Genomic DNA, 23,021 nt, shown 5'->3' with positions numbered 1-23,021 from the left:
GTAAATAATGACTTCTTACAGTACTTGAGGCAGAAGGAGGCAGTGTGGCCCAGTGGTTAGGGCACAGTTTGCCTTGAGATCCAGAGATTGCGGGTGCAAGACACGTTCTGAGTTGAATTTGTTCCTGGCAATCCCTGGTTCAGCCTCTCAGCTGCACTTGTAAAAGCTAACTGGTTTGCCTCCGACCAGTTGGGATTCCTAACAGTTGTTGTTGAATGTTCTGTTCAGTAATGATTGTGTTTGATTGGCCCTGAAAAGTCTCTATGGGAAGTGGTCAATAAGTATGACATGTATGTATACATGTATGTATCAAGGCTGCTGCCTATTTAAAAATTTTTTTCCGGAGCCCCATGGGCTTCCAACATTAACAGTTAGTAGCCCGAGTCATTTTTTCAAGAGCCCAGAATTAATTAATTAAAATTAAGTGACGATGAATCACCTTGTGATAAGTTTGGTACACGTTCGGGCTACTCGTTCTGAAATTTGGTCACCCGCACTAGCAAGTAAGGTGCCGCAGGCGACTGGGCAAACATTAGGCAGCAACCTTGTGTATGTACATGTATGTATGATTGTATGAATGTACATGTATAACGAGCCTGGAATCACTTGGTTATTATCAACTTAAGTCTAGAAATGCATACAGCCATGTACAGCTGTATTCTACAATGCACGCCCAATTTTGATATCCAAGACAGAGTATCCCTTGAAGTCTAAGCATTATTTTGCTAGAGGTCAGACATGTATTTCTAGCATTAAGGTACATGTAAATCTAAGGACTATTAGTGTTGCTTTTGGTTTTGGGTAAAGGCAGCTGTTTCTCCTCACGCTTGCATTGGCGACGTGTATCAAAATTGTTGTGCATGTAATTACATGCTAGCTCTGGCAAATGACTTTTCAAGTGCATCATAGTGTGTTTAACCCTTTGACGGCTAAACAGGCCTAAACCGGCCAGACATAGTATTTTACTCTGTCTTATTAACGCCAGACAATTTAATTACTCGTCAATGGGGAACCCCCCAGGAGTCAGTGGGTTAAAAAATTTCTCAATACAATTCTCTTCTTTCTCAAATCCCATAATACAGTTGTACACCTTGTTTACCCCCCAAAATTTACACAGGCATTGTTTTCAATTTCTCTTCATGTCCCAAAAGAAATCGAAAACAATGATTATGCTTTTTTTTTTTTTGGGGGGGGGGGGTGGGGGGAGGTAAACAATATATGTATTTTGGGATTTGAAAAAGAAGAGAATGAAAAAAAATAAAAATAATAGTACTTAAGTAACATTGTAGATACAGCTGTATATCTAATTATTTATATCAACCTTTGCAAGTAATATCTCATTCTTAAGATTTTTGAAGGGCAATAGAGATCTTGTGAACAGTACAGATGTGTTAAATCTTGGTACATTTGCGTACCACTGCAAAATACCCTGTGCCACTTCATAAAATCATACATGTACCTAGTTCTCCCCGGTATACATGTAGAAATAAACTTTCTCAGCATCCATTTTATGTTATTTTTATGCTACATGTACATGTATAAAATGAAAAATAATATTTTTTATCCTATGAAGTAATTAGGTGATACACATATTATTGCATTGGGATTTTATACCAGTAAGTACATGTACTTTATGGCCATGTGTATTTCTATGTTTTTTGTAGATCTTGTGGGAGTTGTTGACCCAAGAAGTTCCTTTTAAAGGATTGGAAGGAGTCCAGGTTGCTTGGTTGGTGGTGGTCAATGGAGAGGTAGGAATTAAGATGTAGCACACTTGTCAATGAACAAAATTAATAAAATATAAACTTCTTTTTAGGTGGTTTGCAACCAATCTGCAGACTCAGATAACATTGCAGCAATGTACAGTACTGTTAATTACTGTTGCTAGACAGTGGATGAACAAAAGGAGCTAATGAGAGATCTTTTGTTTTTTGTCCACCAACATGGCAGCCATGACATAACGTGAAAACCACCTATTGATGATGTATGAACATTAATTTCAGATTTCAGATTATACAGGTGCTCGACAAAACACTGACCCCCAGTCCATGGACTACCCAAATGGACTAGTTACCCTAAAATGTGAATCAAATTTTGGTTTTCGAGGGGAGGGGGAAACCTGCAGAGTACCCAGAGAAAAACCTCGTACTGCAGAGTACAGAACCAACAAACTCAACCCACATCACATGGATTCAAACAAAGAATAATGATTAAAACTTTATAAATACGTAATTATAAATTATTGTATTTTTATAATGATAATTATGGGCTAAAATAATTTTATTTCTTTCCAGAGGTTGACTATACCAACTACTTGCCCTGCAAAGTTTGCCAACCTTATGAAGAAATGTTGGCTTGCAGACCCAAAGGTACTGTGTATTCTATTAGCAATAATGCTACTACGGTATCTGTATTATTATGATGCAGGAGAGCAGGGTTGGCCCAGTCATGAGAGCCCTTCCACCAATGTTGCTTACGATAGATTACACGACAATACCATAAAATTAATCACTGTGTGTGAGTTGACAATGGTGGCTCGCCATTCTGCTTAAAGAGAGACTTTCAGGTATTAAAGCTCTCTTCCCTCATCACAGACCAACATTAATTTTTATTGATTTGATGGTCCTTTATTACCAACATTTTGCGAGGACTGTCTTGTGTTCAGCTATATAACAGTTTACGACTAATACTAATATTTTTTGTCAACTACAGATGCTACCTTTTTCTTCATAACATTACACAATTATTATGACTTGTAATGTACATGTAGCCCTAGGTCTCTTAATTTAAAGTTACTGTGGTGTGCACAAGTCTGAAATTATTGTAATGTTATCATTACATCCAGTTCCTCTGACTGGTTGGCACTTAATGTAAGTGTCAAGTGTATTTTAATAATTAGTGATGAGGTACTATGGTAGTAATGTTGGGAATACTGTGTAGGAAAGTCAAATCAAATCAATTTTTGAGGAGAGGGGAAAACTGGACCAATAACCAACATGTGACGCTAAGTCTATGAGTAGAACCTAGGACACATTGGTGGGAGGCGAATGCTCGCACCACTGTGACATCACTGCTCCCCCAAGGTCCCATAAACTCAATCCACGTACAGTGGCTTTCTGTCTGCTAATCGAATCCAGGACATGTCATTGGAGGGTGAGTGCACAACTCGATTTACTCCTCGTGCTCTGCGTGACTTGTGTACTTTGAAAATTTCGCTCTGGGGTACGTTTTTATAATTTTTAAGTTGACCGGCCATAATTTGCATTAACAGAAACAGCAACAAAAGAGACAAAACTCACTTCCAGTTCGGACTAAATGCCATCAATTTAGATCGTAATTTTTGCTAGAGTTTTTTTGAAAGTGAATGTACTGGCAGTTTTTAAAGTAATCTCTCGCTTTGTTTTTCTTTCTGAGCAGAAACGCCCAAATTTTAGAGAAGTGTTGACAGAGCTGAAGTCAATGGGTAGTGATGGTTAGTACACAATAGCTGGGTTTTCTAAGGCTTACAGCAATTAAACAATAGCATCTTCATTGATAATTGTATTTAAAATGCCAAAAAATCACCCCTATTTGACTGTGGGAGGCAGTACGGCCCAGTGGTCAGAGCTCTTGCCTTGATATCCGGAGATCCCGGGTTCAAGACCCGTTTTGACTCCTCATTGAATTTGTTCCTGGTAGTCCCTGCCTGATTCGACTTCTCACCTGCACTTGCAAGTAGCCAACAGGTTTGCCTCCAGCCAGTTGGGATTCTTCACAGCTGTTGTTTTTGTTCTGTTCTTTCGTTTCGTTGATTGTGTTTCATTGGCCCTGAAAAGCGCCTATGGGGAGTAGTCAATGAAGTATGTACACGTATTGTACTTCAAGAGTAATATATTGCAGAGCTGTATCATTTAGATCAATTTGTACTGTGAGCTTGTGCGTGTTCAATAATAATGGGCCATTTTCGGAAATAAATGTACCATAATACTCTATATTTGTCTCTCCAAATTTTGCATTAGCATTGTTTCCAGTTTCTCTTGGGACTTATAGTGGTCCCAAGAGAAAACAAAAACAATGCTTATGCAAAATTTGGAGGGACAAACGAAGAGTATTATATTATTTTCAAAACTGGCCTATTTATTGTGTGATAATTTTATGCTTTGTTTTTACATTTTCCTTCTAGCATCTTTACAACGTGAAACCGATTCCTTCATAGAACAGAAAAAGATCTGGTGGTAAGATTTTTTCTTCACTATTTCCTCAAATCGCATAATACACCTTGTTTACCCCCCAAAATTTTGCATAATAATTGTTTCTAATTTCTCCTGGGACATGAAGATGTCCCAAGAGAAATCGAAAACAATACATATGCAAATTTGGGAGGTAAACAAGGTGTATTATGCGATTTCAGAAAGTAGAGAATTGGTCAATAACAAGAAAATAAATTGGTTATAAAGTGCAATAAGCGAGTTCAGAAAGAAAAGACAAATTGCATAAAAAAAAGACAATTACATAAATGTATATGCTTGTTTTTATCCCAACGCGCACATTCGTTTCTCGAACTCAGAACTGGCTTATAATACGAAAGTTGCCGTGGAGAAACTGAAAAATATCGTTCGAACTTACTCGTGCATCTCGTGATTTATGGTCACTTGTGATGATAAGAAAGAACTATGCCTACAACATTCTTGAAAGTGGTTTGTTTGCAGACTTCGTTAAGCGACTTAAAAATAATACATTTATGTGTTTTCACGAGTAAGATTAAATGAGGAGAGAGCACGTGCCAATAGGGAAGATATCGTGAACGTCACCTGTTGTCATTAATGTGTCAACCAGAGCCTCATTGGCTGCCGAAACAACGGTTCTTTTTGTTCTTGTGATTGGCAAATTTGAATAACAAAAGCAATGTTTGTAAACAGATATCTTCCCTATGCAATAATAAAAATAATAGAAATAGAACGCCTGTTGTATTTCCGATTTGAATAACCGCAAGCAACTCCTCATTCGCCGAAAGTAATTGCCTGGTTTGGAGGCTTAAATTTGATTAGAATTCTATTGAAATTTGCCGACTTGCCTAACTTTGAGCGAGTTGGGAAAGGAACTGTTTTCACGGAATGTTCGGTTGTCACTCGCTAAGCGACCTGAAAAACTGCTCGTGAAAACACGGCCATTATTTATGTAAACAAAAACCCGTCAGAATGTCCGAGAAGCAAAGCTTCGAGGGCACATGTGACATTCGATGTTTTTATATTAATAGACAATGATATTTTATTAAATTCTCAGTCCTGTAAATTCAACGAAACAGTAATTTTTGCACGTTGAGTGGAACACAAATGTAATGAAAAGAATTTGTGCATGTATGAATAATTACTAGTTATCTACCGGTTTTCTATGAAATACGGGTGAATATTTCAAGTACTTCTTCAATAACCTCAACTCTATTTCAGCTCCGAGATTGAAGGCACTTTGAGCAAATTGAAAAAGATAGAGAGGGATTTGACCGAGAAAGAGCGGGAATTGCGTGAGGTATGATGGCTTGTGTAGTTGGCCCCCTCTTTTAATTATTTTGTTTATTTCTTTGTTTGGTTTCCATTGATTCACGTTGTGTTAAGGTTTAGTGAGTTGTTTGTTCATCATTCGTGATATCCGGAAGAAAGAAAGTCGAGGCAAGTGCTATTCAACGGGGCTGGTTCCCCATGCCAAGACTTTTATTATTCCAGGAAGAGAAATCTTCAAATAGAGTGGTTTTCAAATGAGTGTCGTAAAACCAAAACCAAAGTATTTACTTTGGCCAATCAAAAAGGACGGAGACAATCCAGTAAACCAATCAAAACTGGAAGTAATTACATGTAGCCGACACAACGCGCGGGAAAATGTGCATACGCGAGCCGCAATTGGTTTTGGTTTCACTTGTGATTGGTTGAAAAACTGGCGCGAGAACTTTGAATCAATCACTGAGTGAAGTAATGCAAAACCAAAGTAATTCGCTAATTACTTTCGACACTCAATTGAAAACCGCTCTAAATGTCGAAACTAATTACGCGATTGCCATTGCTACGCTTGGTGATTGGTTTAAAAATTTCGCGCCAGTTTGTCAACCAATGAAAAGGAAAACCAAAACCAATCGCGACTTGACTTGCGAATCGGAATCAATACGGAATTGCTACGAATCTGGATTGGTTCATAGCACGGTCTGCATCTGCTGTGATTGGTCGAAGTAATTACTTTGCAGGGCTCGAAATTAACGAAAAAATCCAGTCGCATTTTGCGATAAGATACGAAAATTTAGTCGCAATTTCGCAAATTTTAGTCGCAAAATCGCCGCGCTGCATTGTGTTGTCAGCGGTTTAGCAGAAAAATATGAGCCCGCAGTACTTGTTTGTAAAGAAACTGCTGAAAATGGCGAATGATCGAAGGAATGGAGCTGTGCACGTAACATCGCAGCTAAATTACTATACAATTACGCTACCTTCAGAAAAAATTCACAGCAAGAAACAAAATAATTTTGTCATTTATTTATTTGTTTGTTTATTTTAGCAAAAGTAGCAGCAAAGTGGGCCCTGCAGTTTGGTGTTTGTTTTACGACACTCAATTGAAAACCGCTCTATCTCAAAAACCTAATTCGATCACAACAGTGTTTTTGCGTTCGACAAGTAGGAGAACGCGGTACTGATGCAGATTGTATGAAGATTTTATGGGACAACCGACCGATCTTGACCAGTCTGTCAGAAACCTATAAACTTCTCTGTAAAAAAAAAGAAATGGCACTTTAAAAGTATGAAATATCTTGAGTTTTCAAGGAAATGATTCCTTGGTTGCCGTGTGTTTACCAGAGTTGTTCGAAAATATACCGGCTATTTGTTTTAGTGTTGTGGTTTTGCTGTTACTGGTCAGGCGTGACTGACACCCGAATACATTTGAATTTTTAACGCATGCTCAACAAAGAGATTCGAAGCGGTTGGCAGAGGTCCCCTCCTCTTCCCTTCTTATCTTGGAAGATCGAAGGGCCTGGGCTCGCAGGGTACGAACGAAAATCGTACCCTTCAAACCTAAAGGCCTTGAGTCTTTTGTTTCAGAGAGAATTACGCCTTCTAGAAAGAGAAAAGGAAATGGACGAACTGCACTCGATGTCCAAGGTACTTCCTCTGACATTAACTTTCCTGATTTTCTTCTCCCTGTTTGGTATTTTGTTTGTAGATTTTTTCTTGGTTTGCCGTGTCACTGTGTATGAACAATCCTGACCGTGATCGGAGTTTTATAATGGAATACGAAGGAACAAAGTTTTTTAGTCGACTTAAATGTTGCTACTCTTTTTTCTCCTAAAGGGGTTCCTCATTAAGGCCCGGGCAATTAAGTTCTTCAACATTTACTTCAACAACCTTTCGATTTTGTATCAACAACTATTCACCATTTCTTTTGTTTTATCGCGATTGTTAAAACCACTCTCTTTCGACATTGTTGGGTGGGTGCGCATGCGCACTAACCAGTCTCTCAATGACAAATCTATATCCGTATCCTTAGTAACAACCGCAGCTGCAGCCTGGGACTGAATACCAGGCCTCTCGTGAAGCTTTGTTGAATCAAATTTGATGATGTGGTGAAACCGTTTCCCCACCCCAACAGTCAACATCGTTCAACAAAATCCATAGGCAGCCCAAGTTCGCGTCACTAGAGAGCGTGTAATAATTGATTACTAGTGGAAGATGACCTTTGAGTAAAAGCGGTGTTGCGTTACAGGCAGCCGTTGAGAATTTAAACGCGTTGTAAGACTTTGTATGGGAAATAAAATACCGAAGATTATGAAGCCTAAAAAACGCTCAATTTAACGTTCATTCAATAAAATGAATAAAAATGACTTACCTCTGGTGTATTTTTGTGCCTTTTGGAGCTTATTTTACCGTTTCAGGAATTCCGTGTTTTCAATGTTCTAAGACGAAGTCAAGGCTGCACACTACGATTCCGACCGTTGTCAGCTCAGAGGCGGTTTGCGACTCGAAAATCCATCCCTGCCGCGATTTTTTCACGCAAAGCTAAAGCCACATCATTTGCGAACCTCGGTGAATGTTTCGTCGTCAAAAATCCCCACGCACTTGGCTGGAAATGAGCATTTTCTGCTTCCGATTACACAAATAACCGTGATTTACGCCTAATGAGTAACCTTTACTTGATTCACTTTCCTTGCTATCCATACAATCATGGAAAAATCCAAAACAAGGTCATCTCTAATCAACAAACAACGTCGAGGTTTCACTTTAACCCGGAATCGAAACCTCGCTAAGATCACGTGACTAATAACGTGACCACTCGGATGGACTGGACCGAGAACACAGACTATCCAATCTGTTTTATGCGCTAGCATTTACAGCAAATGTCGAAGCCTTTTTCCCGGGCCTTTAGACTTGCTGTCGCCCTCGTAGTCGAATGCGAAAGTCGTTATTACTCAGGGTTACTTTGGGCCTTGTTTGCATTTTGAGGCCAGGAAACTAGACACCTCATAATTAAGTGAAATACGATCGTCCGGGTGAGTGTAGTCCGAAGAAGTACTGTAAAGGATGACATTGACTGAAGTTGCGACAACCTGAGCGGAAGTCATTTTCAGAGTCAAGTGACTTGTGTGACGTCAGTAGATACTGCAAATACTCTGGGCAAACCATTTACTATCTTACGTTCACTTGGACGACAGAGAGAACGACTTCTTAAAGGCTACATGTTCTGGGTGGACTTCGACTGATGACTCCGTTGAACGCACAAGAGGCCCTTCAGATCGTCAAAGCCACCTGCAGACCAATCAGATCAACGACCACTTGACTCTGATGATGACTTCCGCGCAGTTTTTCGAAACGTCAGTCAATGCCATCCTTCTTAGGACCACATTCACGTGGACGATCGTACTGCAGTTCACTTGGTTATGATATGACCCCTGGTTCAAACATTTTAAACGGTTTTAAACTAGGCACCTGATGATAAAAAGACCCTTGACGAAAAGAGGTTGCACAACAGGAATTGCCATAAATAATCCCCCGCCGAATTTCTTACGGTTTTTGTTTGTTTTTGTGTTTTTTTTTGTCTCTCTAATCAGGTCCTGGATAAGCATGATGTAAATTCATGGACAGAAAGTGATGTGGTAACAGTTATTCTGTCATCGCGGTTTATTTTGTTGAATTTTTCTTGCACTTTCCAAAAACTGCGTTCAATGTGAGAAATGTTTAATGAGAAAAAAAATGTGTTTGTTTTCAGAGTCTTTGGCTGCGGCAAGTGGCTCAGAATAGTAAGTACGACGAAATCTTTCGCAGATTGCACAGTTTAATCATAACCATTAGTTTTCTTAAATTTGATTGATGCATTAAGTGCTTTATTTTTCACTAATTATTGTGTAGGGTTGTAATCGGACACTGTAATCGGACATTTACATCAGCCAATCATATTAAGTGCACTCAGCTTAATCCACCAATCACAGAAGTTATCACAATAACCATAGCAACAACCACTTACCCTACCAAACTGGGGATTTTCCAAAGCGGACAATTTTGTAACATTAGACAGTCAAAAAGGAATGCATTTGTTTTCTCGGAAATTGTAATTGTTATGATTAATTGGTAACAGGATTTCGTGTCGTCCAATTCAAAATAACGATTCGGCCGGTAATACAAGTGCTTAGCAAAATCGGACGACCGCGAAGCGAGAGTCCGCTTTGTTTAATCACTCGTATGATTACAGACCGAATTGGTCGACATGAAGTCCTGTTACCAATTAATCATTTTGTGGAAACCGATAGATTTCTCTCCAAGTCGAGTTCCAGGAAATATTTGAGTTTGCAGAATACAATAGTGAACTGATCAGACATTGGAAACACTAAGTACCATTCACTGTCTTCAGTGCAAGAAAGGGAATGAAATTGAACAATCGGGAAAATGAGTACTTCAAGAGAATCCAATATCTCAGTTCTACGGCATCCCAGCATTTTTCCCGGAAAGGTATAGGTTTGATTCATGTCCGGAGCTTTGGACGTTTTTGCTGAGTATCTCCGGGTTGCTGTCGATTAAAAAGGAATTAAGGAGTTGATACATGGATGTGTCGTCGGTTGACTCGAGTTCAACTTTTCCACGCTGTGTAAATGGCAATCCGGTTGCCTTCTCCCAATTCGTCTCGGAGCAACACACAATTTAGGTATTTTCTCTCCTCGTGATTTATAAACAAAGATCGCAGCTATGTGAAATGACGATTTCACTGTGAGCGCGGGGATGTAACTTCTTGGATTGATGCCATTAGTCTCATTCTCCCCAATTGTTCCCGTGCTCGGACTTGAACAAAAATGGCGTGTTTTTTGGAGGGATTTTCCGCGGTTAAAAAAATCACAAAAAAACGAGGATTTAAGCAAATCCAACAATTCCTTCGAATAAGTAGTCTGGAAAACGTGTTTAATTTGTTTATTTACCGGTTATGTGCACTTTAACCAAGTTGCGTTTCGTTTTTCAACGGGAGTGCCTGCGAGTTAGCTTTGTAGTTCAGCGTGCAGTGAACAAAACGTCCATTTTTCTATTGGTTTTGTTTGTGTTGTAATCACTAACATGCTTGAAGCTGTGAACTTGCAGAAGACGTTTTAGGAGTTTATAGGGGTAAATTAACCCGGCACCTTGAGAAAGATTTGTGCACCGACGTTTCAAAGCGTTATCCTTTCGTCACAGCGACGTTTTAGGATAATAGAGAAACTTTACATCTCGTTTACGACAAACTTCATGGCTGAACACACGAAAGGACAGCTGAAATGAGAGTCCTGGGAAGGATTCGATCGGTCAGCGGTCGGATGCATTACCCATTGAGCTACTGGAATTCACTGGAGAATTAGGTCGTTTATCTAGGTCCTGAATAGACAATGTCAGTGTCCCACTGGTCTGCGGGCTCTACAAAATCATACACCTTAGTTTTATACAAATACATGGAGTGATGGAAAGGTGTAATGCAGCCGTGAGAAGGATGGAATACAAGTTGCTTGGCAACAGGGGAAAGGCACAACTGAAAAAATCAGAATCCAAGGTAGGATTCGAACCTACGACCTCCGTACACCGGTCAGCGGTCGGATGCTGTACCCATTGAGCTACTAGAACTCACTGAGGCGTATGGCTTTGTAGAGCCCGCAGACCAAATTTTGACCAAAATTTTGACCAAAATTTTGACCAAGTCAAAATTGTTGGAACACTTCATGGGAATCTCCCCCTTTCCCCTTCACAAAGTTGAAAACAGTTGGTGATTACACATTTTCTTGCAAAGCTCGCGGTTTTTTCCAACTTTAATCGTTGTTCCAACGATTAATGACCGGGTTTGTAGCTTTCCATCGAGTTCTAGTGGCTAAATGGGGTAGAGCATCCAACTTGTGTTACGGAGGTCGTAGGTTCGATTCCAGCCCAAGACTTGAATTTTCACTTGTTGCTAAGCAACCTTTATTCTATCCTTTTCCCAGGCTCATTACACCTTTCCATCATTCCATGTCATGGCTGAAATTTTCGTTTTGCCAAAAATAAAAGAAACCCTTCTCTGATTTCATATCCGCAGTTCAATATATGATTCATTTCACATATCATTACATTCATTAATGCAACGTCATTCGAGTAAATGGTTCTTCGTTTTGTTCTTTTTAGGTGGACACAAAGACCTGGTGATGTATGTTCCACTTTTTCTGGACAATCACATCACTGGAAGAAGGTTAGTCAATTTTGATTTTATGCGCCAGAAAGGTGTAACACACCGAAGGAACTCTTTCTAATGCCGAGTTCATGTCTTCCTCCTCGTCAAAGCGAGTCTAAGTGCGAAGTTTTTGTGTTGGTAATTAGTTCTATGAGGGAAAACCAATTTTCATAAGAAAAAGCTTCGCACTTAGACTCGCTTTGAAGAGGAGGTAGACATTACCACGGAAATGGCCTATTTAAGAAACAGGGTTGTCGCGGTGGTGAAAGCACTCGCCTTCCAGAAATGTGTGCTCCGTGTTCAATTCCCGGAATCGTTTCTATGTGGGTTAAATTCTTCGGTTGTCTTCTCCACACCGATGTGTTTTTCTCCATGTACGTCGGTCTTTCCTCTCATCAAATCATTTGAATTTGACCTTGTTTAGTGAAATTTGTAACTTATCCCCAAATTAATCGAGCTTGTGCTCGGTCATACAACTGGGAGCCATTTTTATAATGTCATTTTATTGTTCCGTAACTCGGTTCTTCCGTAAAACAAATGGTGACCTTCAGGTGTGGCGTAGGCTCGATTTGGGAAAGGAGCCCGCGCTCCTCCCCCGAAGAGCGCCTCTCTCCCAGGGTGGAACGAAGCCTGGACGAGAGAGGTTGGCGTAAATTGAGCCTCGGTTTGACTGCGAGTAGGTGGTTAAAGGGGCAGTGTCACGCTATTTTAGTCAAACTTCAAAACACTGAAACACATCTTTGCATCAATGAAGACCAAAAAATAATGCCACCACGGGTCAATAGCCCAGGAGGCGAAAGGGCTACGCGTCTAATTGTTAAATATTTGAATTGCGGGAAAGAATCGAAAGAGCCAGCTGATAATTACCGACCCATATCGCTTCTCCCGATTGTAAGCAAAGTTTTGGAACGTTGTGTATTTAAGGGCATGTACAATCACATTAAGAACTTAATCACAAAACTTCAACGCGGATTTCTCAAGAATCGATCATGCGTTACACAGCTACTGTCAGTACTGCACACTATCGGACATCACCTTTGTCAGAACACTCAGAAAGATGTTGTTTACTTGGACTTCGCCAAAGCCTTCGATAGGGTAGATCATCAGATCCTACTGGCTAAGCTGAGGGCATACGGGGTGACTGGGAGGCTACATTCATGGTTCACTGACTATCTTGGTGGACGGATGCAGATAGTCGTTATATTATCGAGGGTGCAGCGTCACAGTGGGCACCAGTCACCTCCGGTGTCCCTCAAGGAAGTCTCTTGGGCCCTTTATTGTTTGCAATCTTTATCAATGATCTCCCGGAAGAAACTGTGGATGCTGTTATGGTAGCATTATATGCTGACGATACGAAACTGTATAGCAGCATCAAATCAATGGGCGACTGCATTTCCTTACAGACCACGCTTACCAACCTCGATGTGTGGTCTCAGCGTAATAACATCCGTTTTAACGCCAGCAAGTGCAAAGTCCTAACCGTGACCCGTAAAAAGAATCCCCTAACATACAACTATCACCTCAACTAAGTTCGGCTTGAGCGTGTCGCCAATGAGAAAGATGTCGGGGTTACTGCCACACGTACCCTCTCTTGGGACCAACCTGTCCACACCATCGTCAGCAAGGCTAACAGACTCCTTGGGCTTCTGAAACGCACACGCCCGCTACTGACTTATCTGTCAGTCAGGCGCACACTCTACCTGGCATTTGTGAAATCGCAGCTGTCCTACGCAACGCAAGTTTGATCCCCTTCGCAAATATCCCTTAAAACAGAGATTGAAAGAGTGCAGAGGAGAGCGACGAGATGGATCCTACAAACTCGTGTCGGGGAAATGTCCTACAAGGACAGGCTTCTAGCCTTAAACCTTCTGCCACTAACTTTTGACCGTGAACTCAAAGATATGGTCTGTTTCTGCAAATGTGTGAACAATCTTACTGATTCAAATGTTAAAGACTTTGTAGCTTTTGCCTGCCATAGCCGTACCAGACTCAGTTCTTCCCATGGTTCCTGGTTCATGGTTCATTTATTTCACACTATTTACATAACATTAACATAGAAAGAAAAGTATAGTCACAACACATGGTTACAAGATAAAATAATTACAGTACAGGTTATAAAATGTGTCTGGTGGTCAAAGTAGCGAAGGCTTTCTAGTTGACCACCACTTACTTTTAAGTAAACGAAGAAATGACACCGAGCTTTACTGGGATATAGTAGTCTTAAATATAACAGTCTTAAATCACCGTTATGTAAAACAAGCACCTATCAGTCTTCCTACTTTAACAGAATTGTTAAAGTGGTACTACGATCAAAAAATCATTTCCTTTTTTCCTCCAGATTTTGAAAGCTTGTTCGCTTAACACTTAACTGGCAAAATTTTGAGCTGTGATTTTTATCCAAAGGCTGTTTATTTTGAGTGTAAGTTTGGGATTTCACTGTCCTCCATTACTCACGTTCAAAACTAACCGATTGGACCTCAGAGGGTTGGATCTAGAAAAAATGACGTCATTTACTCACTAGCTTAAAATTTCAGCGTGTAAACGCAATTTATTATATATGCAAAGCACTGGTTTAATAGTCTGAAAGCCCGAAACTCCCGTGCTGCATATTAATTCAGCCGCGTACACACGCATTGAATTCTTAAACTAGTGAGTCTTTGACGTCATTTTCTCCTCGACCCAGCTCTCTCAAGATTTTAAAGTTAGTAATGGCGGACCAATATAAAATAAACAGGAGTCTTTTTAAAATCAGAACTTAAAACTTGGGTCAGTTAGTGTTTAGTTAACATAGTTTTGAAATCCAAAGGAAAAAAAGATTTTTTTTTTGGTCGTAGTACCACTTTAAACTTCTGGAACTACATTTGTAAACTGTCGCCGCCTTCAAATTTCTCTACTCCGGAATCCTTCAAGAATTTTATTATGTCTCATCTTATGTACTTACTTCGGACCTCTTTTGATGCCGACTACACCTGTACCTGGACCTTGATCAGAACCTGCCCCTGCCATCGCTAGCTATTGTATTTTCTTTTCTTTATTATTATTATTTTTTTTTTCAACTGTCCTTTTTATTCATTTATTTATTTATTTACTTTTTAATACAGGGAAGTGCCTCGCATGGGACCTCGCGTCCCGTTCGAACCCACCCTTTTGGGTCTTCGTTTTAAGTGCTACTGTTGTGTGTTTTTTTTGGAAGTCAAAAATGGCTGCCATTTTAGTATTCTTTTGTTTCCTTGCAAATTGGCCCTCTTGACCTTGCTTTCAAACATAAAATTTAAAAGAATATTTAAACTCGAACGCGGCCAAAAGGGCCAATTTGCAATCAAACAAAAGAACACTAAGTGCTCGTCGCACTTAACTGGACAATTTGAGCAATTGTCTCGTATAGTAGGCAGGGGCGGGTCCAGGGGGGAGGGGGGTTGAATAAGGTGGCTAGCCACCCCCCGTTTTGGCTCCTTTTTTTTTCTATTCAACTGCATTTTATTGTATTTTTATTTCTGCTGAAACAAATACTGTCTACCTGACGTGAACATTTTATTAATGCAAAACATAAACAAAGTTAAAATGGCAGCCTAAACTATCTGGACTTTTGTCAGAGTATGATTCGATTCTTTCAATTTGCCCCCCGTTAAAATATTCCTAGATCCGCCACCGGTGCTCCAAATTGTCAAGGATCACTTTATTTGTTCAGATTCATTTATCAGTAATGATCTGGGCTAACTTGAAATAAATCGATTAGCTAATCGTTGTTTAATTTATTTTGCAGACTCGTTTTGCTCACAGAGGAGAACTTGAGAGCTCTTGGTGTAGAATCCTTCGGACACAAAATGGAATTAGTGGTAAATCTTCTTTCACTGATCCAAACTACCGTTTGTCTTTTAGTTTCTGTAATGAAAGTTGAAGGGCAGGATTGGTTGTTGTGTTCAGCTCAGCATTTTAGCTTAGCTACAGCAAATTTGAACAAGTAAGAGTTGACACTTCAGCCGTGTCCTTGTCAAATTAAGAAGTCCCGCTCCATGATAAAATCTGAGAAAAGAACTTAGCCTGAATATCCAGTCATCTTGAGCAAACAAATCTTGAACACGCGTACATGTAATACTCTCTCTCTTAACAGCGCAATTACGCTGCAAGCCTCGCTCTGAGAAGTCGAATTATTATTAACAGCGGTCACGAGGGAGGGGAGATAGGGACAGAGATGGAAAGGAAGGGCGTGAGTTGAGCAAAACTGTAAATACGCTCCCGCCCCGAACGCTTACCTCCCGTCAACGATTTTAACGTCAGCAAACACGAAAATTTGCTCGCCATCTTCAGTCGCTACGCCCTATAGACCCTGAAACGAGCCATTGTTGCCATAGAAACGTGTGAATAACAGAGATTATACCGGATACAGTGCAACGCGCCTTACCGTGGCCACCCAACAAACTTTCATATTTGACGACTACGTGTAAATACGTCAACTCAACAACCCATGCAAAGGTGTTCAACTTACAACTGTGCGAGCTTTGTAAGGAAACGTGACTGTCAATCAAATTCACACACCCTGGTTGGCGGACAATTTGTACAAAACTTTGTTAGGTGGCCACGGTAAGGTGCGTCGCCCCGTAATAGTGTTTAATGACTTTACCAGATGCACTTTTCTTCTGTATTCTGTATTGGTTCTACAGGAGCAAATTGAACATTTAAGATCTGAAAGCGAATCCATGAGGCACTTTCCACCACTGCAGGCTCAGGTTTGTTCACTTAAAAACTTTCATTTTTTTTTTTTTTTTTTTTTTTTGGGGGGGGGGGGGGGGGAGGGAGGGGGTAAAGTATTGTAAAAGGGTTGTCCAGAAATGCATGCGATAAATACATTGTGTGGCAATTCTTTCAATATCTTCTAGTTGCCGAATGGATACTCATTGATGAACGGCATTGTTAACAACCAACAATCACAACAACTGTCTCTGGTTTTGTTGTTCGGCAATCACTGTCGAATGGGACAGTCAACCCAGGTAAGCTGTGAATGGTCTCTAGGATCAGAGGTTATTGTTTTCGGTTTGGTATTAATTTGCTTGTGGCAATTAGCCATTCATCCAAAGAAACAACCAAGGACCGGTTACTCGAAGCCTGGTTAGCACTAACCGTTGGTTAAGAGGTATCAAAACTTATTCCCTACTTGCACAAATCCCATAATACACCTCTTTCAAGACAAATCGCGGACGCATCCGAGCTCAAATCATCGACCCTAACCCCAGGGCAAGAATATCCCTACAACACGTCACCCAAAACTTTGCTTCACAAAAACAACAGAATTGCAGTTATTGATATTGTTGATAGTGTAATGTGCCCGTGAGAAGGATTGTATGCAGGTTGGTCAGCAACGAGCGAAGGAACAAATGAAAAGAAATCAGAGTTTTTAGACTGGAATCGAATCGACAAACTTCGTATCACCAGTCTTATGCTCCTAGCACTGACCCAAACGAAGTCCATGTGATCTTTGACGTTGACTTTGACGTAGGTTCTTATTCAACTTGAAGAGGTCCCTTAGTCAGCGGGCTTGAGATGTAATGTAATTCTAGTGGTACTATTGATGATCGTGATATGGGTGATGGTGCAATGTGCCTGCGACAAAGAGTAATCAATCGTTTTCTTCTTCAATAGGAGCATAAATGGAAGATGTTCGTTGAAATTGATGGCGAAGAGACAGCTTTGCTTCTAATCAAGGTTAGCAATTTGTGTTGTATCGAGTTGGATTCGTGTATCTCTTGAGGTTTTGTTTTGCTTTCTCAAATTTGATGTGTTTTTTTCGTTGTTATTTGCTTGCAGAGCGTTTCATTTCTAATCAAATCTTCGAATGAGTTTCAAGTTCTTAATCAGGTAATTTTGTGATGTTGAGTGTACCTCTTTTAGCAAACATATTCACTGATGCTTTTTCCTCGAAGTTAGTTCCTTTTTATTCGCCGCTCAAATAAGTGTGAACAAAACTAAGCAGACATTTCTTCCGCTACCGGGATGCTACGAGGAAAGGGGCTGTTTCTAAAATGAATTTCATACAAAATCTTCATTGTTACGAAAATTGACTTCGAAGCGTCAAACACAAACATCAACTCACCACCTCGGTCGTGGGAAAAATAACATACTTTTGCGAAAGTTTGAAGCGCATCGAAAGTGTAGTTTGGAGGAGAATATGGCTTTCGTCATGGAAGAAGAGATGAATTCTGAGAAATAAAAAGAATGGAGGCTAGTTGCAATTATTTATTATAGGAAATTACTGGTCTCTGTGTGACCAGTAATGACAGACACCCGCCTGAGTGTTTTGTCATCGGGTTGCCGCTTTTGAACGTTACGTTTTTCGAACAAACGTTTGTTTCCAAGTTTGTGCAAGTCAACTCAACTCAACTCAGTCTTATTTTCAAAGAGACGTATAGTGCAAACTAAGTCTTCCTTATGAAAACTGTTCTCTGCTTTTAGCGGTGTTACTAGTAAAACATCACTTTTACGTGACAGAAATGTCGCACTTGAGAACGCCTAGCAAAGTGTGTTTTTTAGTGTTCTATACCTTGCTTGCATTAACTGACTGAGTTTAACTGACGAATGTTATCTTATTGATTGATTGATTGATTGATTGATTGATTGATTGATTGATTGATTGATTGATTGATTGATTGATTGATTGATTGATTTGCTTTCCCTGGTAGCCACCTTTTGTGATGGACCGCTGGCACACCAGTACTGTCGGTTCAACTCCTTCTGTTGAATGCGTTGTTAATTACGAGGTAAGGCGATTCATTTTGGTGGTGTTCTCTGGTGTTGTTATTTTTGTTGGTTTTGAAAACTTCGCCCAATTTCAGAGGTAAATAGGAGCAAAATGTAAAATCCTTACATTTATTTACAATCTTTACCCTTTGGTAAAATCCTCGATTTTCTGTGGCTTTCTATCCGGCTTGCGAGAGGCATAATTTGATTTTCTTCTTTACACCTCTCAATCATCTCTGCGATACAAAATTTATTTTTCATATAAAAGGAGAGGAACGTTTGTGATTCCTCTCATTGGCTCGGTCACAGGGCAAAGTTATAACTTGTGCAGCGCTTGAAACTGTGATCTTCCGGATAAAATAGTAAAATAAGTTTATCACAAATGAACAGATTTGGCTTAAAGCCCCGTTTAAACGGGCGCAACAAGGGGTTGTTGGATGGTGTTGGCAGTTGTGCTCAAACGGAAAACATTAAATAACAATGACCACAACAAGGTTTTCTGAGCCCGCGAGACTGAGCACCCCCAGCAAACCATTGTTTTAACAAAAACCGCTGGCCATCAACCTGGTTCTGGTCATTGCTGTCTAAGGTTTTCCTGTGCAAACGGACGCAGCGACTCTCAACAATGTAAGAACATGCAGTGTATTATGGGAAGCATGCGACCCGTAAGACTTTGTAAACTTACACAATTTGGCTGCCATCTTGTTTTCAACATGCTGATGCGTTGCTGTCTCCATGGAGACCATATGTAATGTGCGTGCGTGGCCCCAACAATGTTGGACGAGCTGTGCAACGGATCCAACATTGTTGCGCTACGCTTCGGCGATTACGGAACAAAAGAAATGTTGGGAGTTGTTGGCTCAAAAGTTTGACCAGTTTCAAACTTCGTGCAACAACTCCCATCAAGATTCAGCATGGTGTGCAAACAGACGCAACATGGAACACCCAACAATATGAATGTTGGAAGTTGTTGGCCAACAATAGGGAGCTTAAGCACGCGCGTTTTTGAAACGCGGACGACAACCGGAAGTGAGCCGTTTTCTCTTTTAATTTGTATTCACACAACCACATTTACATTACTAAGTATCTTTTCTCCATGAGAGATGATTAGTTTAAAAATCTGGGAAATACCACTGTCCTGGCACGCGAAATGTTCTATTCCGGTTGCCGTCCGCGTCTCAAAAACGCGCGTGCTTAAGCTAATGTGTCCTCCATTTGCATGGGGCTTTACAGTTTTCATAGTAAGAGTCGCTGATTGATGCATTTTAACCACCGTTTGACTTGGTCCTTCAGTCCCGATAGAAACCCTTTCTCTCGATTACGTGACAAAACGCGATTCACTCAACAATCGCGAGGCTTGAGGGACCCCTAAGGAACCGCAGGCAGTCTAAAAATGTCATAAATTTGGTTTCATCAACGGAGTTGATAATGTAAATTGACCACCGTACAGAGATTCTAAAAGCTGACGCTTCGAGGGTTAGCCCTCCGCTCGAAACGTCAGCTTTTAGAATCTCTGTACGGTGGTCAATTTACATTATCAGCTCCGTTGATAAAACCACATTTTTGTATACCACTTCCCCACCGACGCAGCACTGACCACAGTTTCTTTAGCCGAAACTACCCCCTTCATCTAAAAAATGTCATTTGTGTTTTGCAGAGTGACGTGAAAAAGCCGAGAACTACCAAACATCTGCACACTGTCTTCCTGCAGGAAGGTGGATCAACAGTTACAAAAAATGTGCAGTTAACGTTGAAGCAGTCTGCTGTGGGACCCGTCGAAAAAATAACCAACCGCATAGAAACAATCCACTCCGAATCGCCCACTCCAACCAGTTCGGTATGCTATGAACATCTGTAGTTTGTTTAAATATCTAGACCGAGGATGTAAGCGCATTCGCATGACGTCACGTCGTGACCTTTAAAAAATGGGTGATATGTTTGGACACTAGTTAATGCATGGAGATGGTTATGAAACTCGACAAGTTCCTTTGTTTCATGTTTTTGTCCGTATTTTTGGCCTTGGCCCTGCACAAAACACACCTTTTTTTCGAGAAGATAACCAATCAAATCCTTCGATTAAATTATGCACAACTAATTTACAAACCCGTGCGAAGCGAAAACAAAAGATTATGCTGGGTCACGGTTAATTCAACATCGATTGCGACACCATTGTTCTCGCTTTTGAAGGTTTTAAGTTTTCATAACCAGTCCCTCGATTAACTATGGTTTGGAGCTGATCTTTTTATGCGACAAGTTTCTACCTAAGAACGTCGATGAAAGATTTGATGAAACAAGTATTTTAATCATAAAAGCTCAAGAGAACGACTAAAATATGATAGGATAATACGAATACAGCCCACTCTAGAGGCAGTGCTGGATAAGATGAGCTGGACATTTTCGTTGTAGTGAGATGAGATTGATTTCGTTTTCTCCTGTTCTTCACCAGTCCTCAAGTTCGAGACGGTCCTCTTTCACTAGTCCCCCGCAGCCGCTATTGAACGCTGTTCGCCCCAAGCTTGAGTGCCTGGATCCTTTTCCGGAAACTTGGGCTCAGAAAGTGGCCTTCCGGAATTCTTTAAGTCCCACGAAAAGGCCTCAAGAGCATCAAAAAGTCGTCCCTTCTGCTAGTGTTTCGCCTGTAAAAAGCTCACCGCCAAGCAGATCGCCCTGGAGTGGTTCAGCTAGTTCGCAGTCCCACAAAGGTATGGATCGTTAGATAGCTTCATTGGTTAATGTGTAACACGTGATCCCCACGATAGCCAGATGTAATTAGCTGCGAGTCGATTTTGATGAGGGTTTGAAAACCGGGGTTCCCGGAGAGAAATCCTCGAGTCAGGGTAAGATCGTGGCAAGCGCAGATGATGGACACAACGTCAGCCCCGGCCTAACTTCTCCAATGCGTACAGCTCTGGGTATTCCCACATGGTCACACACGCAGAGAATAACCCCATCCAACAGGAGTTCACTTCGGTGAACAACGGGCAGCTGTGTTTTCCACTGAGCAAGCTGTACGCTCTCAAGAGCGAGGTTTTAAGTCTGGGATATCTGCATGCGTTTGCCTATTCCGTGATACAATAGAATTCATTTCTTGTGTAGAGCATTTTATTTGGCGGTGATCTTAGCAACAGCCGAGTAGCACTACCATGTGTTGAAGGTGCTTGGCAGAGTACGGTGAAGGCATTTACTTTATTATATAAACACCAATGAAATACCAAGTGAGCTTTCGCGCGAAAACATGATATCTTCACACGTAAAAAAGATCACGGTTGTTATGGTTACATAAGAAAATCGCGCCTTTCGATGGCTTTCGTGAAATGATTTAGAATTTCATTGGTGTTTATATAATAAATAGAATATTACATGGCCGCTTGGAGATACGAAATTTCTCTTGTCGTGTTGAAAAATACTGATTTCAACACTCGAAGAGAAATTTCGTATCTCCAAGCGGCCATAAAATATCCTCTTTATATGCATGCCACAAATGAAACACCATTGTCTTTCTTGATTGAACGCTTTTTTGTGGTAGTGATGTTGTTTCAACCTATTCCTGTGGCACTATCAAGTGTTCTGTTTACCTTAATCGTTAATTTTCAGGTTATTCATCTCCCTGGGACGCCAGCTGGATCTCAGAAAGTCGCACTAAGCCTCGCTCTGTTTCCTGTCCCTCCGATACCTCGCAGTGTTCTGCGCATGATCCGCAGACGAATTATAATAAACATTGGTCACGAGGGAGGGGAGATAGGGGCAGAGGTGGGAGGGGATGGCGTCAGTGGAATCAGGGCTTTCAACGGAGTGTAAGCGACTCAAACTATGCGACAAGAAGTCCAAATTATAAGAACAATAAAGTTTTGAATGAGCGTTCAACTGCTAGCGAAGGAGCTGGACGATCTTCTTCGAAAACTGGGAAAGTCTTCTCCAAACAGCCTACACCACAGAGGAAAACCACCGAGCGGGAAAGCGGTGGCCTGAATGAAAAAGCCAACAGCTCAAGTACAGAGTGTAGAGAAGACGACACTGGTGAAAGTGTTCAGGAGCAGAACAGTGAAAATGGTTCATGGTGCACTGTTCTTCCCAGAAGACGCTCCGTCAATGATCCCAGAACGTTTAATGACCCGAAGGTTACGGGTCACCCTGAAGGAAACGAACGGCAGCGAAGCTATCGAGGAAGAGGCGAACGTGGCAGGAGCAACCGGGGTAGGGGGAAGCGGGGCAGGGGCAATTTTGACCCCAGGGGACGCGGAAGAGGAGGGGGTGGAAGAATTTGAGAAGAATTATTTTTATTGACGTAGTGTTTTTTAATAGATTTTATCGTTCGTTCATTCCGCTGTCAGTCTCGCATTACTGACAGACAATAACAAAATTGACCATTTGGAATCAGGCCATGTACAGTTATACTCTTTGGAAAAACGAATATCCTTGCTTTCTTGCTTCGTAAAAAACCCCTGTTTGGCCCAGGGATTGAAAATTCCCAGTTGAAATATGGTTACCAGTTGTTGTATTGTAGGCGTTTACATTGTATACCTCAAAGAGGCTCGAAAGGGTCTTTCACAGGTAACAGCACAGGTGCCCCAAGCTCAGTGTGAGGGAATATAAGGATTTGTATGGAAAGACAAGAACTGAGTCCTGAG

General features: G+C 40.9%; 1 protein-coding gene across 2 annotated transcripts in view; it reads left to right on the top strand.

Annotated features, from left to right (window-relative positions):
- The window catches only part of LOC138012694 (mitogen-activated protein kinase kinase kinase 20-like), a 39,115-nt gene extending 16,094 nt beyond the window's left edge, over positions 1 to 23,021 (top strand). For both annotated transcript variants that reach the window (XM_068859547.1, XM_068859548.1), the window contains 18 exons: positions 1,665 to 1,751; positions 2,295 to 2,369; positions 3,418 to 3,472; positions 4,163 to 4,214; positions 5,427 to 5,505; positions 7,056 to 7,115; positions 9,059 to 9,103; positions 9,217 to 9,247; positions 11,616 to 11,679; positions 15,425 to 15,497; positions 16,323 to 16,388; positions 16,539 to 16,649; positions 17,299 to 17,361; positions 17,464 to 17,514; positions 18,336 to 18,413; positions 20,051 to 20,230; positions 20,840 to 21,095; positions 21,988 to 23,021. In XM_068859547.1, coding sequence (XP_068715648.1) covers positions 1,665 to 1,751; positions 2,295 to 2,369; positions 3,418 to 3,472; positions 4,163 to 4,214; positions 5,427 to 5,505; positions 7,056 to 7,115; positions 9,059 to 9,103; positions 9,217 to 9,247; positions 11,616 to 11,679; positions 15,425 to 15,497; positions 16,323 to 16,388; positions 16,539 to 16,649; positions 17,299 to 17,361; positions 17,464 to 17,514; positions 18,336 to 18,413; positions 20,051 to 20,230; positions 20,840 to 21,095; positions 21,988 to 22,658 — 2,097 coding nt within the window. In that variant the 3' untranslated portion in view covers positions 22,659 to 23,021. The remainder of the gene's footprint in view (positions 1 to 1,664; positions 1,752 to 2,294; positions 2,370 to 3,417; positions 3,473 to 4,162; positions 4,215 to 5,426; positions 5,506 to 7,055; positions 7,116 to 9,058; positions 9,104 to 9,216; positions 9,248 to 11,615; positions 11,680 to 15,424; positions 15,498 to 16,322; positions 16,389 to 16,538; positions 16,650 to 17,298; positions 17,362 to 17,463; positions 17,515 to 18,335; positions 18,414 to 20,050; positions 20,231 to 20,839; positions 21,096 to 21,987) is intronic.

Source organism: Montipora foliosa, chromosome 8 (assembly GCF_036669935.1).
Source record: "Montipora foliosa isolate CH-2021 chromosome 8, ASM3666993v2, whole genome shotgun sequence".
Taxonomy (NCBI): Eukaryota; Metazoa; Cnidaria; class Anthozoa; order Scleractinia; family Acroporidae; genus Montipora; species Montipora foliosa.
This window is presented reverse-complemented; position numbering and strand designations above follow the sequence as displayed.